This window comes from Apodemus sylvaticus, chromosome 2 (assembly GCF_947179515.1).
Source record: "Apodemus sylvaticus chromosome 2, mApoSyl1.1, whole genome shotgun sequence".
Classification (NCBI taxonomy): domain Eukaryota; kingdom Metazoa; phylum Chordata; class Mammalia; order Rodentia; family Muridae; genus Apodemus; species Apodemus sylvaticus.
In genome coordinates this window covers 176,054,806-176,069,378 of record NC_067473.1, presented here as the reverse complement: position 1 = coordinate 176,069,378, position 14,573 = coordinate 176,054,806, and the positions used below count along the sequence as shown (strand labels likewise).

Genomic DNA, 14,573 nt, shown 5'->3' with positions numbered 1-14,573 from the left:
CCCCTTCCAGTAGGAATTATTCAATGTCTACTACCTTTTCCATAAATAATGAAGATGTTGCATTATTGTAATTGTGCCTATCAGGGCCAGGAAGGCTAGTGCACATCTTTAATCCCAGTATGCTAGAGGTAAAGGAAAGCAGATCTCTGTGAGTTCAAGATGATCCATCTACATAGCAGGTTCTAGAAAAGCTGGCGCTATACAGCAAGAGCCTGTCTCAAAAAGCAAGCAAACAAAAATGACAAAATAATAAATAGCAAAACCACAGTGTTTAAAATTGTAGGGCCCTTGTCAAGATGTCAAGAACATATAATATCTGTGAGAAAACGTCCACCTAATGTGTCCTGTTTGCTTCAAAGTCTCCACATGGAGGCCCATGAAATAATAGGAAATGATCTTCAGAGTAAGAACAGATTCAAATTCTGGCCCCAACATATATTAGCTATTTTATTAGCTTTGTGACTTTTTTTCAATGTTACTTAATCTGTCTAAATTACTAGTTTCTGTGTCAACAAAATGGAAAAGTAGATACTTGTCTTGCAAAGTATGTAAGTTGAATAAAATAATTTTCACTAGGCATTGGGTAGATTTTCAAAAGTCTTTCCTCCTATATTTATAATTTGCCCTATCCAGATTATACCCCAATGACTTGGTATTTCTATAAGATCTATTCCTCAAAAGAGTCTCTCGCCAAATATAGATGTTTAGAATATTGCCTTCTATGACTTACTATATTGCAATTACCTTGGCAGTAACCTAGGCACCATCTTGTACCATGATTGTTTCTTGTCAATGTTTTAAGTCAACAAAGCCTTAAATCAGTTTAAGATGACACTTAGCCAACAATATATTAGCCAATTCACAAGTCACTTATTTTAGAAAAATACGGATATATAAGCACAAACATCCACACATCCATCCAGACACACTTATATGCATGTGAACATTTACGGGTGCATGTTTTAAAGGTTAATTAGTCCTAATGTTAGGACATATCTGTTCACTTCATAGGTCGAGTCACGTATGGCAGCAGCATTGACACCCATCCTTAAGCAAGCATCTTGTATACCTGTTCTACTTAGAAAAGTTTACATATTTATAGAAGAAAGTTTAAAAATGAGAAAGAACACCAGCCTTCACTATTCTAAACTAAAAACAGCCTGTTAGTATATAACCAGTCATGATTTTTTATGTGTACATGGCAAAATACGTAAAACATCTCTAGATTATACCAATATTTAGATGATTTTTTAAAAGTAGTGATGGGAATCTCCCACATTATTCTAAATGCCTGTAATCTCAACATTCAGAAGCTGGAGGCAGGAAGATATAGTTAGTTGTAAGCTTGAGGTACATGGTGAGACTCTTGTAGAAGTAGTGGTAGTAGTGGTGGTAGTGGTAGTGGCAGTGGTAGTGTAATAGTGGTAGTGGTAGTAGTCATAGCAGTGATAGTAGTAGAAGTGGTGGTAGTAGTAGTAATAGTGGTAGTAGCAGTGGTAGAAGTAGCAGTGGTGGTGGTAGCAGTGGGGTAGTAGTAGTAGTGGTAGCAGTAGTAGTAGTAGCAACAGCAGCAGCAGCAGCAGCAATAGGAACAGAAATAAATCATGAGGTTGGGAGGGGTTTGAAAGGTACGGAGGCATAAAGAGTGTGGTAAATATACAAGCACACAATGAATTTTAAAAAATTCTTTTTAAACAATTTAACAGGGAAGAATCTTAATGTGTGATATTTGAACTCTTTCATTTAATCTCTATCATGTATCTTTTTACATGCTGATAAAATCTTTTAAGACATTTCAAGCTATTTTGCATCCCATTTTATCTAGTATTAAGTCAGCATTGTGTGGTCTGATGCTTTTGTTATTTCTACAGTGCATTTTGTATCATCGACAAAATACTGACTCTTTAAGCAGCAAACTGCTCAAATCTGTGTCAGGATAAGTTCACAGGAGCGTAATTAGTTAGGCAGAGGTTCTACAATTGGAAAGCATCGGGTAAATGTTGACCAAATGATCTTCATAAAAGCTCTACCCATTACTCTCACATGAAATTTGCTTAGATCTCACTGTTGCCCTAACACTGGGGCTTATTAGTTAGAAAGAAATTCTTGTCACCTTCAGAGATAAAAGCTGCTACCTGATTATAATTTTTAAGTGGTGTTTATGTGCTGACTTGTAGCCCTTCAAAGTTTGCTCCTCTGGGGAACTGTTTATGCTCTGCATCCATTTTTTCCACTAAGGGCAGGTTTCCATATTTTATCTATGCTCTTCACTGAAAAGGAACACATCCTTCAAGTGCTAAAGTCAGTCTAAATCCCATTATGATGCAAAGTAATTGAAGGTGGTTAATGCTATTTACAAATCATAGATCAGTTTTATTCCATCATGGAAATAAAAAGTTACATTCACAATTAAGTCTGTCTGCTCAGTAGAACTCAGTCAAGTAAGACAAACACTCCTAAATTTTGACTCTAAAAACTGTTCGCATTCTGAATGCTGCAAAACACTATTCCAACCTCATTACCAAAGCACCTAATACATTTCTATGTTCGCTTCATTTATTACCTGCTGTAAAGAGGCTGCATATCTTTAGCACTGGTTATGCACAATTAGCACTTGGTGATTGTCTTGTCACTGTGGTCCTTACAAGACAAACTTCCTCAATGCAGGAAGTCAGCCCATCTTCATCAGTCAAGCAGAGCACACAGATGTGGTCACCTGCATACACAAAGGTTTCTAGATAGGATATGCTCCTCTTCCACTGACATTTGCTTTGGAGATGCATCCAACATGGCTGCCTCCTGACAAACGCTGTGCAAAGCCTGGTCATCGTTCACAGAGATACAAGAGAGAAAGAGGTCATTCATGGGCAGTTCCCCTAAATAAACTGCATTCACATTTCAAATTATGGAATTACAGAAATGTATTAATTTTATTCAATATCTATCTTAACTTTTGCTTTTAAATAAGTGTTTATTGTATGGATTGATTTCTGGATATTGAACCCAGAGCCTTGAACGTTCTTGACAGGCACTGTACGACTAAAACATTCCCATAGCCCTTCCCCCCTTTTGTCCACTGAGACAGAGAACACTAAGTTTTCCAGTTTAGCTACAGAATTCCTCTATAGCACATGCAGGCCTTGAACTTAGGATCCTTCTGTCTCAGCCCCCTGAGTAGTAGGCATTGCAAGGCTGTACTGCTTGACCCATACACAGGACCCATATAAAATATGAGGCAAGTGGTTTCATACCTGTGATCCCAGTGCTGGGAAAGTGGGGATAGAAGGTGCAGGCAGCTGTCGGGCTTTCCAGTGTAGCTGAGAATGAGAACTGCAGATCCAGTGGAAGACTCGCAGAGGTAAAGAAGAGTCAGCAAACTCACTGAATGGAGAAGACAGAGGAATCAGAGTATGATCATTTAAATCCATGTTGTGGAAGGGAAGGGCCCATTCCCTCAAGTTGTTCTCTGGTCACCACACATGCTGTGGTGTTTGCACATTTCCCCCAGTGCTCCCTAAAAGAAAAAAAATTATCAAAAGGACTTCCAATTTTTGTTCCAAGGAATTGAAAGAATGTCCCAAGGATTTCTTATAATTTCTTATTAATAATAACAATAAAAAAGAAGAAGAGTACTGTAGAAGACCCAATATCTACTTCCAGCCTCCGTATACATTTGTGCATGAGTACACAAACACTTGCACATGCATACAAATTAATATGTGTGCACATGAGCATGCACGTACACACACACACAAACACACCACAGAGAGATGCAAAGAAGTAATAATAACATGTGCAGATCTGTGCTTTGTCAAGCAAAGTATGTTAAAACTGTAGATCTTGTATTTAAATTATACAAATGTCTCCCTTTAAAAAGAAAGAAAACCAGGTTAAAATCCTTCTAGAACTTATTTTATAATAATTTAATTTTCATTTGGAATTGAAAAAAATCTCTACAATCAGTTAATTTCTTAAAGGCTGAGTTCTTCCACAGAAAAATTAAATTAGGACTTTGGAACAAAAGGAGAACTAATCTGCATGTTTGTAGTGAAATATCCCCCAAAATATAAAATATAATAATAAAAGCATGATACCTCTTTTTCTTTTTTGTGACATCTACTTTTAAAACATTTACATGTGCTACATTTCCAATGTGTGTGCATATGTGTGCCACAGTGCATGTTCAGAGGTCAGAGAACAGAGGTCAGAGAACATCTACTTTTAAAACATTTACATGTGCTGCGTTTCTGATGTGTGTGCATATGTGTGCCACAGTGCATGTTCGGAGGTCAGAGAACAGTCTGTGGGCATCGGTTCTCTCTTGCTTCTACCCTGTAAGCCCTGGACATCAAACTCAGGTTGGCAGGCTTGGCAGCAGGCATGTTGGCCCTCTGAGCTGAGCCTCTGGCTCAACATTTTCTTTTCTATTTCAAGGACCAAAACAATGGTAGGCCCTGTGGAAGTTGAGGTGAATAAAATCTTGTTTCTTTAAGCAACTCAATGAGTTCAGTGCTCTGGGGGAGACAAGATACAGAGATTCACAGAAGAGACTAATCAATTTGGTTAGAGCTATGCTGAGGGGAGAGACATCCATTTTTCAGGTTCAGGGATACATTTCAGGGCTGATGTGTTGTGTGAGTTTACAGGAAAGAGCCCCCAGGATACTGGTTGGACTGGAGACAGAACTAAGGAGGTAAAATGCTTGCCAGGTGGGCATGAGACCCTGCATTCCAGCTCCCAAAGTAACAAAACAAAACAGCAAACACCAACGTGCGACAAGTGCTTGTAATCCCAGAGCTGGGAAGGTGGACGTAGGCAGATGCCTGGGGCTCAGTAGACAGTCAACCCAGCCAAACTGGTGAGTCTCAGGTCTCAGTGAGACTCTGTCTCAAGAAGGTAGGTGGATAACAGTGGAGGAATGGTACTGTACGTTGTTGTTACTCTCCATACCCAGAAACATCTATGTGTACATAAGTGAATCATAAACACACACACACACATGCACACACACACACATGCACACACACACACATACACACACACACATACAGACACACACATGCACACACACACATACACACACACACATGCACACACACACATACAGATAATTTAATATGTTAGTTTGAAATAGCAAATATAATTTAAATTTGTAGTTCATTAACTTTATACTTTGTCTCATTATTGTTAATTATTTTCATGTTCCCTCTTTTCATTAATTGTTAATATATAATTAAATACATACATTAATATTTATAGTATATAATATACAGCATATAATATATGATATATAATATGTGATATATGATGTATATATAATATATTACATATCATTACAGACTGAAAAATTTGCACCTAATTATAGACACACACACACAAAGACACACACTGAGCTGTACAAATGCTCACATAAAGTTGGAAATACCCCAGGAGGCCCCAATTAGACACAAAGAACTATAAGTAACTGAGGAATGCTTAGGCCAAGAAAAATGCTTGTCCCCTGGGACAAGCAGAGCAGTTATTTGGTTATCCAGCACCAAAGGTCAGCCCTGAAAACATACGTACAAAAAGCATCATACAGACACAACAGATGGGCCGAAAATTTTAAGTACACTGCCCAAATAGTAAATGGTCAACTCAAGATTTTAGTGAAGCAAGTATGGGTTTTACTCTCTGGAGCAAACCAATTTGGAGAGAGCATTTTTTTTTTCTGATTAAGAATATGCAAGTGTAAATAGATACTGTAGGGCCGAGGTAAAGTTGTCTTTGAGTGACTTATAGCAGGATTCAGGATAAGGGTAGCACATCTTGAATATGCATTCCTTGGTGCAGAAGGGATGGAAAGGTGTGAAATAGGCGATGACAATTGTGCTGCTAATGGGGAAAAGGCAGGACATGTTCATGATTGTAGGGACCAGAACACTGCCTCTTGCTAAATAATGCAGTACAGAGCGCTCCGTTCTTTAGTGAATGAGTGGTGACTTTAGTGCTGAGTGGGAAACTAGAAATGTTGGGAATACATTCCAGATTCCCTCTTCTTTTTAAACTGTCATAAAAACAGACGTTAGTTGTAAGTGGATATTTTTGATCTTAAAAAAAATAAAATGACTAAGTTAACAATCTCATTTCTTCAAATGCATATTACCAATGGAGGCATCTTAGAACAGAGTTTGATAGCCTGCTCTGACGGAAGGGGTGGAAAGCTTCAGGAGGTCATGAAAGTATTTAAAATATGACACGTGAAAGTTTCAAAGATTTGATAAAAATTATAGAAGGGAAGACAGCTCTAAGATCCCTATTTTAGAACAAAAGTGTATTGATGACAGTTTTCTCTTAAGCTTCCTGGGACTCAAAAAGTGTGTGAAGGAAGCGAGACTCATCTTCAGCTGGAAATGAACTGTATTTTTAATTTCTATGTATGAATATTAGATTAGTTAATCACCTAATTGCATTTTTTCTTCTTTGGTAATTTATGAATAAGAATAAAACTAATAGAGCTGACCATACCACAAACAATTAGGACTAAATTACAAGGAAGATGATGAACGTTTTTGCACAAGCTTTAGCCAGACCTGTTAATACAGCATTTTTTTTTTTTTAGCAATCATCATGTTCAAAATGTTTTTTTCCACTAATGTTGAACTTCATAAGAAGCAAGTTATTTTAGAAATTAGCCTTTCCTGACAAAATTAAGGTTAATTCTTTTGCTAAGCATTTAATACCTACTCTGTTACTTATCTAATTTTTTATATCTACGTATGTGAGTGCAGATACATGTTTTGAGACAGGGAGTGAATGTGTGTGTGGGGTGTGTGTGTGTGTGTGTGTGTGTGTGTGGTGTACAAACACTTGTATGTGGATGTGCGGATGGGATATATGTGTGAGCATGCAGGTAGAGACCAGAGACTGACAGTGTCTTCTGAAGTCATGTTCTCACCACTATTTTTTCAGACAAATCTTTCACTGAACCTTAAGCCCATCAGTACAGTAAAAATGCCTGCCAGCAAGCCTCAGGAATCTCCTTGTTTCAGCCTCCCCAAGTTCTGGGGTTATAAGCAAACATTGCCATGAAAGACTGTTTACATGCTGGAGTTTGAACTCAGCTCCTTCTTAGGTGGCAAGCACTTACTATCACCACAGCCCCTAAATGGGACAATGATGATCTTAACTAACACTCACACACAGTCTTCTTTTTTCTTTTTTTCTTTTTTTGGTTATCGAGACAGGGTTTCTCTGTGTAACCCTGGCAGTCCTGGAACTCACTATGTAGACCAGGCTGGCCTTGAACTCAGAAATCCTCCTGTCTCTGCTTCCCGAGTGCTGGGATTAAAGGCATGCGCCACCACTGCCCAGCAGCCATGATCTTCTAACCACAGCTGCCAACATTGCTTACACTGTAAGCTAGGTGTGACTGTGACACTTTTAAAACATGTCCTATATATTGTTTACCTTTACAGATAGATTGAAATGTACATAAAATATATTTCCCCAGTTGTTAAGAGGGTAGTCAGAAAGAATTATTTTAATATTTTAATATATATCCCCTCATTTAGAGACATTCCACCATTCTCTGTACTAGTATAGGATATGTCAGATACATCCAATCAAGGGCTTACAATAAGTGCACAAGGGAATACAATAATCTGATTCACCCCTCTAACGGCAGCATTCAGGAGGCTGGGGCATGATAAGTTCATAAGTGTGAGGTCATAGTGTGCTTCCAAGTGACCCAAAGACTAGTGTAAGCCTAATCAGCGGAGTGAGATTGTATTTTAAGAAAACAAAACTGGATACACAAACAAACTTAACTCCACTCTTCACATTGCGCTGACCAGGGTGAAAGAATGGGCCAGGGGTCCACAGAGAATTGAAGGACCTTCTGTTCGCCATGTGCATTTAAGCTGTGGAAACCCTGACAGGAGTTGGGCATTCTTATAGGAGCTCAAGATGCAAGGAACAAGTTTGATCATGTTTCATGGGCTTAGCTTTAGCTGCTGAGTACTTGCTAGAAGGTGACAATTTTATACACATCCTAAACTTCGCCATACATATTCGGTTTCCATTCCTCACTGAATCCTACAGACAGACTAATATCAGGATGAAAAGCTAAGCTCCACCTGCTTTGTCACCAGTGGAAGGTTGGACTCTGGATCCCATACACAGCAGTTGGATTTTCTGATTTTCCTCTGCCTTCCAGGATGACCTCCCTCTAGTTGCATTCTGTGTCTTCATCTCTCTAACAGAGAACCCAAGCAGGAAAACTGTGTCAAGCACCCATGCTGTGGGGTATGTGACAACCCTGTGACTTGGGCATACACCCATGTGTGTATGTGTGCATCGGGTGTGTGACAGAAGCAGAATGTGAAGCCAGGTCCTCAGGATAGCTGCTTCTATCTCTTACTCTCTGTGACAACCCTGACCCTACTCACTTACAAAAGAAAATACTCTGACTTACAGGACACTGCGTGGAGAATGGCATGGACCCACAGGAAAGAATGCTATGATATACATTTATCTCTGTATATTTTGGGTAACAGAATTTGTATGCCTGATAAGAAATTAAAAGTTAGAGATAACAAACACTGAAAAATATCTCCAGATAAATTGCTTTGTAGGAAAACCAACTCAATAACAGCAAAAACACAGGAGTGCTTTATTGAATGCATTTATTTAGACATAATATTTTATTATTAATGAGCTAAGATTAATTTCAACAGAATTATAAACTTGGGCACTAATTAAATATGCCACAAATGCTGCCCCACTTAATTTTACATAAAGGATAAAAGTCAAATTTGTGCTCCTAAGGGTTATCTAAATGAAGGAATATTTTCATGTCTTCAATATGTTTTCATAGTCACAATAGCTACATAAACCGATTTATTAGACACTGCTGTTTGAATGCAGTATTTAAGGCATACAGGCTAAAGCTAGACCAAAAAATAAAAAATAAAAAAGGGAAAAATATATTCAAAGTCCCAAACTTAAATGTGTGTCTTGTCCAGTAGGTGCAGCTGCAAACAAATCCAGGATTTCAAGACCGGGGTTGAACGTCTACTTTAAACCAACATCAGCAGCAGGCAGTAATCCTGGGGAAAGGCAAATTCCACAAATAAACAGACCAATTTTCCTTTAAGAGGAGAGCTAATTCTTTTCAATCTACTTTTTTTATTACACTATTTTCCCCTCTATCTACTTAGCTGGTATAAGGGATAAATTTCCAAAGCTGCCTGGATGGAAAATAAATAGATTCACTGTTTGTCTAGAATTCCAATCTTTGCAAATGTAAATCAGTCCGAGTGCCCCTCATTTAAACCTTCAACTTTACAGAGCATTAAAGGGTGGCTTCCACGACGCAATTTAATCCATCCACTAAGATTTCTGCCACAGCATTATTCAGAATTGACTATCTGATAAGGAATGACCACCACCAAAGGTCACAGAGGTCAACCACAATAATTACAATGAGTTGTTCTCAGTCAACTCAAGTAAACACTGCTGTTTGAGCATTAAATTGTTACAATTAAATATATATATATATATATATATATATACATACACACACACACATATATATGTGTGTGTATATATATGTGTGTGTATATATGTGTGTGTGTATATATATATATACACACACATATATACATACATACATACATACATACATACATACATACATAAATCAGGCCAGAGTTACTTTATTGTTAAATGTACTGGAAACAGCACTAGCATTTATTTCTGACCTTAATTGTGTCCTGAGTGTTACCTACTGAGAAACTATATAAAAAGAGTACTTATTAAAAACATTATGGCCTTACACTTTAAACAATGCTTTATAAACTAAAATGCATAATTAGCTTCTGGGAGCTGGTTTTATTTATCACATCAATATTAAGAAGTTGATCCAGGTTGCTCTCTTTGGTTTAACAAGGAGCATTCCAGGTAGTGACGTCTACTATTTCATAACGGGGGAACTTGCCGCAGAGGAAAACAGCTCAGGCCCAGGTTTATACTTGCGTCTTCCACTGGACAGCATGCAAGGGATCGGTGCAAAACCATTTATGTGCCTGACCAGTAAGAATCAACATCATTTTTAATTTTGCTTTACTGAGGGTATATATGGATCAAGTATTTCTTCTTTTCTTTTTTGAAAGAATTATTTATTTATGTAAATAAGTATATTGTTGCTGTATTCAGGCACACCAGAAGAGGGCATCTGATCACTCTGCAGATGGTTGTGAGCTACCAAGTGGTTGCTGGGAATTGAACTCAGTACCTCTGGAAGAGCAGTCCCTGTTCCTAACCGCTGAGCCATCTCTCTAGCCCCAAGTATTTCTTCTTGCCAATGTGCTAAGGAAAAGAAAAGCAGAGAAGGAAGGAAAGGAGGAATATCAACACTGGTGCCAAAAATATTTACCTTGACGATTTGACAATATGTATTTATGGAGGAGAATTTTAAACACACTGTATGCACGTGTGAATAAGTGAAATAAAACAATTTTATCTTTCATAATGAAAGTAACATCCCATAATGGTCTTTCGAATTTCAGTAACCGTAACACACTTTTTTTTTATACTTTCAGATTTTGTGTTGGAGACAAATTTTTCTTAAAGAATAATATGATCCTCTGCCAGACAGACTACGAGGAAGGCCTGATGAAAGAAGGCTATGCACCCCAGGTCCGCTGATCCCGCAGTGTCACCCCTAGCAACGCAAAGCCCTACATCTTTCTATCTTTTTTGCTCACGTGTACATAAGAATCAATCGACACAGAAACCTACTAAATAGGTTAGCGGTAGGACAGCAGGATGGCCATGCGGAAGACAAGGCGGACTGCATCTATATGTAGTGAAATTGCCCCCGTTCAAGAGTTGAATGTCCATTATTAAAGAGAGAAGTAATGTATATATTGCCGGGTTTCTTTGCTTGCCGTTCGTTTTTGTGTCGCTTGGCATGAGATGTTTATTTTGGACTATTGTATATAACGTATTGTAAATCTGAAGCACAAATGTAATACAGTTTTATTGTGTTACCATTTGTGTTTGGTTTGCTTCTTTGTATTGTTGCATTTAGTACAATCAGTGTTTCGACCTACTGTACGTTCATGCCTTCTGTGTCTACCAGCTGCTTTCAGCAAGCTGCACCTTTCTAGTAAGGATTGAAGAGCAAACCTCCAGGACGACACACGGATGAAGCGAGACTATCAACGTTAGGGAGACAAAAATAAGTCAACAAACGCAAGGCAGTTAGTGACATCCACTGCTTAGGGCTGCGACAGTTTGGTGTGGCCATGTTGTTCTTGTCATAACCCCCTATTTTCAGGGGGGGCTAAAGATCAGCTTTAAGAAAAAACAATAACAATTTCACCTTAAAGCACTTTCATTTTATGCCAACGTGAAAAGTGCCATTTTTAGAATGACTTTGAAGCTTAGCGATGTCCTTCAATATCCTTTACTGTGCTCCTTACCTTCACTATTAGATTTATTCTTTTTTTTTTTCTTTTCAGCCACACACCCTATGTGAACTAGTGCCTTTGGGTAGCATGTGAACAACTTCCAAAGGGTTATTCTACATGAGAAAGGTATTACCACAATGATGACATAATTTAAATTTTTTTCAACTTCTTGTGTAAATGTTGTCCAGATTTCTCCCTAGGAGACGAGGGCTTTGTGTCTATGGTTGATGAGCTGATGGCACTGAACAGGCTTGGGGGGTACATCTCCTGAAATCAGGATGATGTACACTGAGTTTCCGATGGCCAAGTCGCACTGGGATCTGGTCGCAGCCTCGGAACTGTCGGAACAGAAACCGGGAGATTGGCAAAACCGCTTGGTGATTAAGTATTTCACCTGCCGTTTACTTTAATCTTTAAAACACTTTGGATTTGCTGACACACTTTATCAGCCCCTCGTGTTCACTGCCATCTTTCAACTCAGATTATGTAACACTTGGGCTAAAGATCTATCCCGTTTTTAAAATATTATTATTATTTCATTTTGTTTTTTTAATGATGTTTTCCCTTTATTTAAATGATAGCTGATGAAGAAGAATGTTCTAGAAACAGAAACTGTGGGAAATGATTACTTAAATTGCAATTAAGGAAATAAAACCAAGAATACGGCTTCCTCTTCTGCTCACACTCTGTTCATTTCGTATTCTTCAGTGAGACCACTTCACCACAAACCCACTCCATATGGGCACCAGGTACCATATTTGCTCCCAAGAAAAGTCAATACCGTGGTTTTACTTAGTCTGTTCTCCATCACTGTATAGGAAACATCTCCCACTGTTACTTGTATTACACATTTCCCCTGCCAGTGTCCCTGTTACAGATGGTGATTAAATGCTATCCCTACGTTCTTGGTCTGGGGCCAAAATCAAAGCTGAAAACCACGCGCTGATGTGGCTTTGAGTCATTGTGAGACACGGGTTTATTAGGAGGATGTATGAGGATCTTAGTGTTGCCTTTTGTGGGGGAAAAACATTTCCTGTAAAAAATGAATGATACGTCTACTTTTGTAAATGCCTTACTGTTAAGAGTGTGAAACCCCACGTGCCCCAAACTTGAAATAGAGTGAAGAGTTGCTGAGCTCGCCCTTTGCGGTCCACGAGGCGATCCTCACAGCTCTCTCAGCCCCACAGGTTTGTTTGGTGGCGACCTATGACAGGCTTAGTGTAAAATACACAAAACAAAAATTGGAAAAGAGAACACACAGGACAGGAAGGGGGAGACTCAAGCAAAACGTAGTTTCTAAAACACAGCCAGCTAGCTCCTGTCAACAGTCATTTAAGGTTTACGTGAAGTATGTCTATATATTTTTCAAATAATCCTCAGCTTTTCCCATCAAAATGGGTTTTCATATTGTCTCTAACTGCTCAAAACATGTTTCAGGGGGAAACAAACTTCCCTTAGTGTTTTGAAAGCTGTTCAGCTATCCTTGCAAACCAAACAGGATCTACATTGCTTTGGCTTAATTTGGGGGGAAATGGTTCACCTGGATTAAAGGCTAAGGCCTTAATCTTTTTTGATTATCTTTAATCTCTGTGAAATTGTGAACCAAGAAAAGGGGTAATTTTCCAGCTGTAAGGTGTTTTCCAGCTACTTGGCCACAGATAGTAGCTTTTTTTTTTTTTTTTTTTAAACCTGAAGCATTAAGGACGTTGTCCTGAGGACTCAGGGGGCCCCTGACATTTCCTCAATTCTCTTTGTGTTTGTGTTGCACAGCCCTTGTGTCATGGTATCTGGTGTCTGTCCTGATCAGACGCCTGCCACACAGAGTTTCAATTTCTCAGGCTGGCAAAGTCCTCCTCCTGGTAGGCACCTTTGCAGGCTGCTTCTGATGATGGACCAGACAACCCCATCCCACCAGCATGCCCAGCTTAAGATTGTTTGTAACTTCAGTTTCATCTTGTGTGATAAATACCTGGACTTTTTAATTCTTTTTTTTTTAAATGTTGAATTCATGTTTTCAGTTACTCACGACCATTGATTAGACTTCACTGTCAAAGACAAAGGTGTTCCAAAGACAGCATATGTTGTCCATGGGAAAATGAAAACTTCCATTTCTAAACCTAAATCCAGACACACACGAGGCAGCCATGCCAGCTGCTCCTTCCAATGAGACTGCTGAAGATCCCTCAAGAAGGAGGCTCTCTGCCATTGTACTTTTGTGAGAAATAAATAAAACTGTACAAAATGAAGGTAGCAATTGCTGGCTATGATTCTCTCGCATTTCCACACACTCTTAGCGATCTCCCTCAAAGTGGCTGCGTTGCCCTCAGCAGACAAATTTCAAATTCTCTATAAAATGAATTAAAATCAAAACCTCCACTAAACACCGTTTTCACGGAGGACACGCAGCACCTTAATTGAAGCAGGGAGGTGAGAACGGAATCTCTGGTCAGACACCCAGCCACAGACAGCTCTCTTTTAACTGTCACTTTAGGCAGATTGTTCTTTGAATCATCACTTAAACCATTTCACAGAAATGATGAGGGCCAAATATGCTTCGTGTTCACTTCAGTGAGTTGCAAAAACACTCTGCATGTTTATTGTAATAGGCCATTAACACGGAATACAATTTAAGCAAAAGCCTTTGATCATTACTTTTTCTTTAAAAAATGTCATTATACATGTGTTTTTTTAAATGTGAATTTTAACTCAATTCAAGATCGTAAGAAACAAAAGATTGATGCAGTCACTATTTCATTTGGTCTTGGCCGAACGCCTACTGTGTGTCAGGCCTTGCCTTGTGTACTTAGTTACCTGCAGACACAGGGAGACAGACCTCTGGTATCCTGTCCTTTAAATATATCTTTTTGAGTGTTAGCACTCATTTTCAACTTACCCATAATGATCACACAAGTGTGAACCTCTCCTAACGACTCAGCATGTCATTGGTGTGAAAGCCTCAGAAAATATCTTAAGTAATCGATGTGTTCAGAGAATTATCTCACCCGAATTACTCATTAACTCAATAGCACGTAATAAAAAAAGAACATCAATTAATTAATGAGAGTCGCCCTCAGATTGCTTTGATTACTTACTGAGCTCAGTTGAAACAGTGGTTAT

The 14,573-nt window shown here is 38.6% G+C and overlaps 1 protein-coding gene across 1 annotated transcript in view; it reads left to right on the top strand.

The window, feature by feature from the left end:
- Positions 1–10,982, top strand: part of Lmo3 (LIM domain only 3) — a 51,627-nt gene extending 40,645 nt beyond the window's left edge. Inside the window, exon 3 of the mRNA XM_052172744.1 lies at positions 10,584–10,982. Coding sequence (XP_052028704.1) covers positions 10,584–10,689 — 106 coding nt within the window. The 3' untranslated portion in view covers positions 10,690–10,982. The remainder of the gene's footprint in view (positions 1–10,583) is intronic.
- The last annotated feature ends 3,591 nt before the right edge of the window (positions 10,983–14,573 follow it).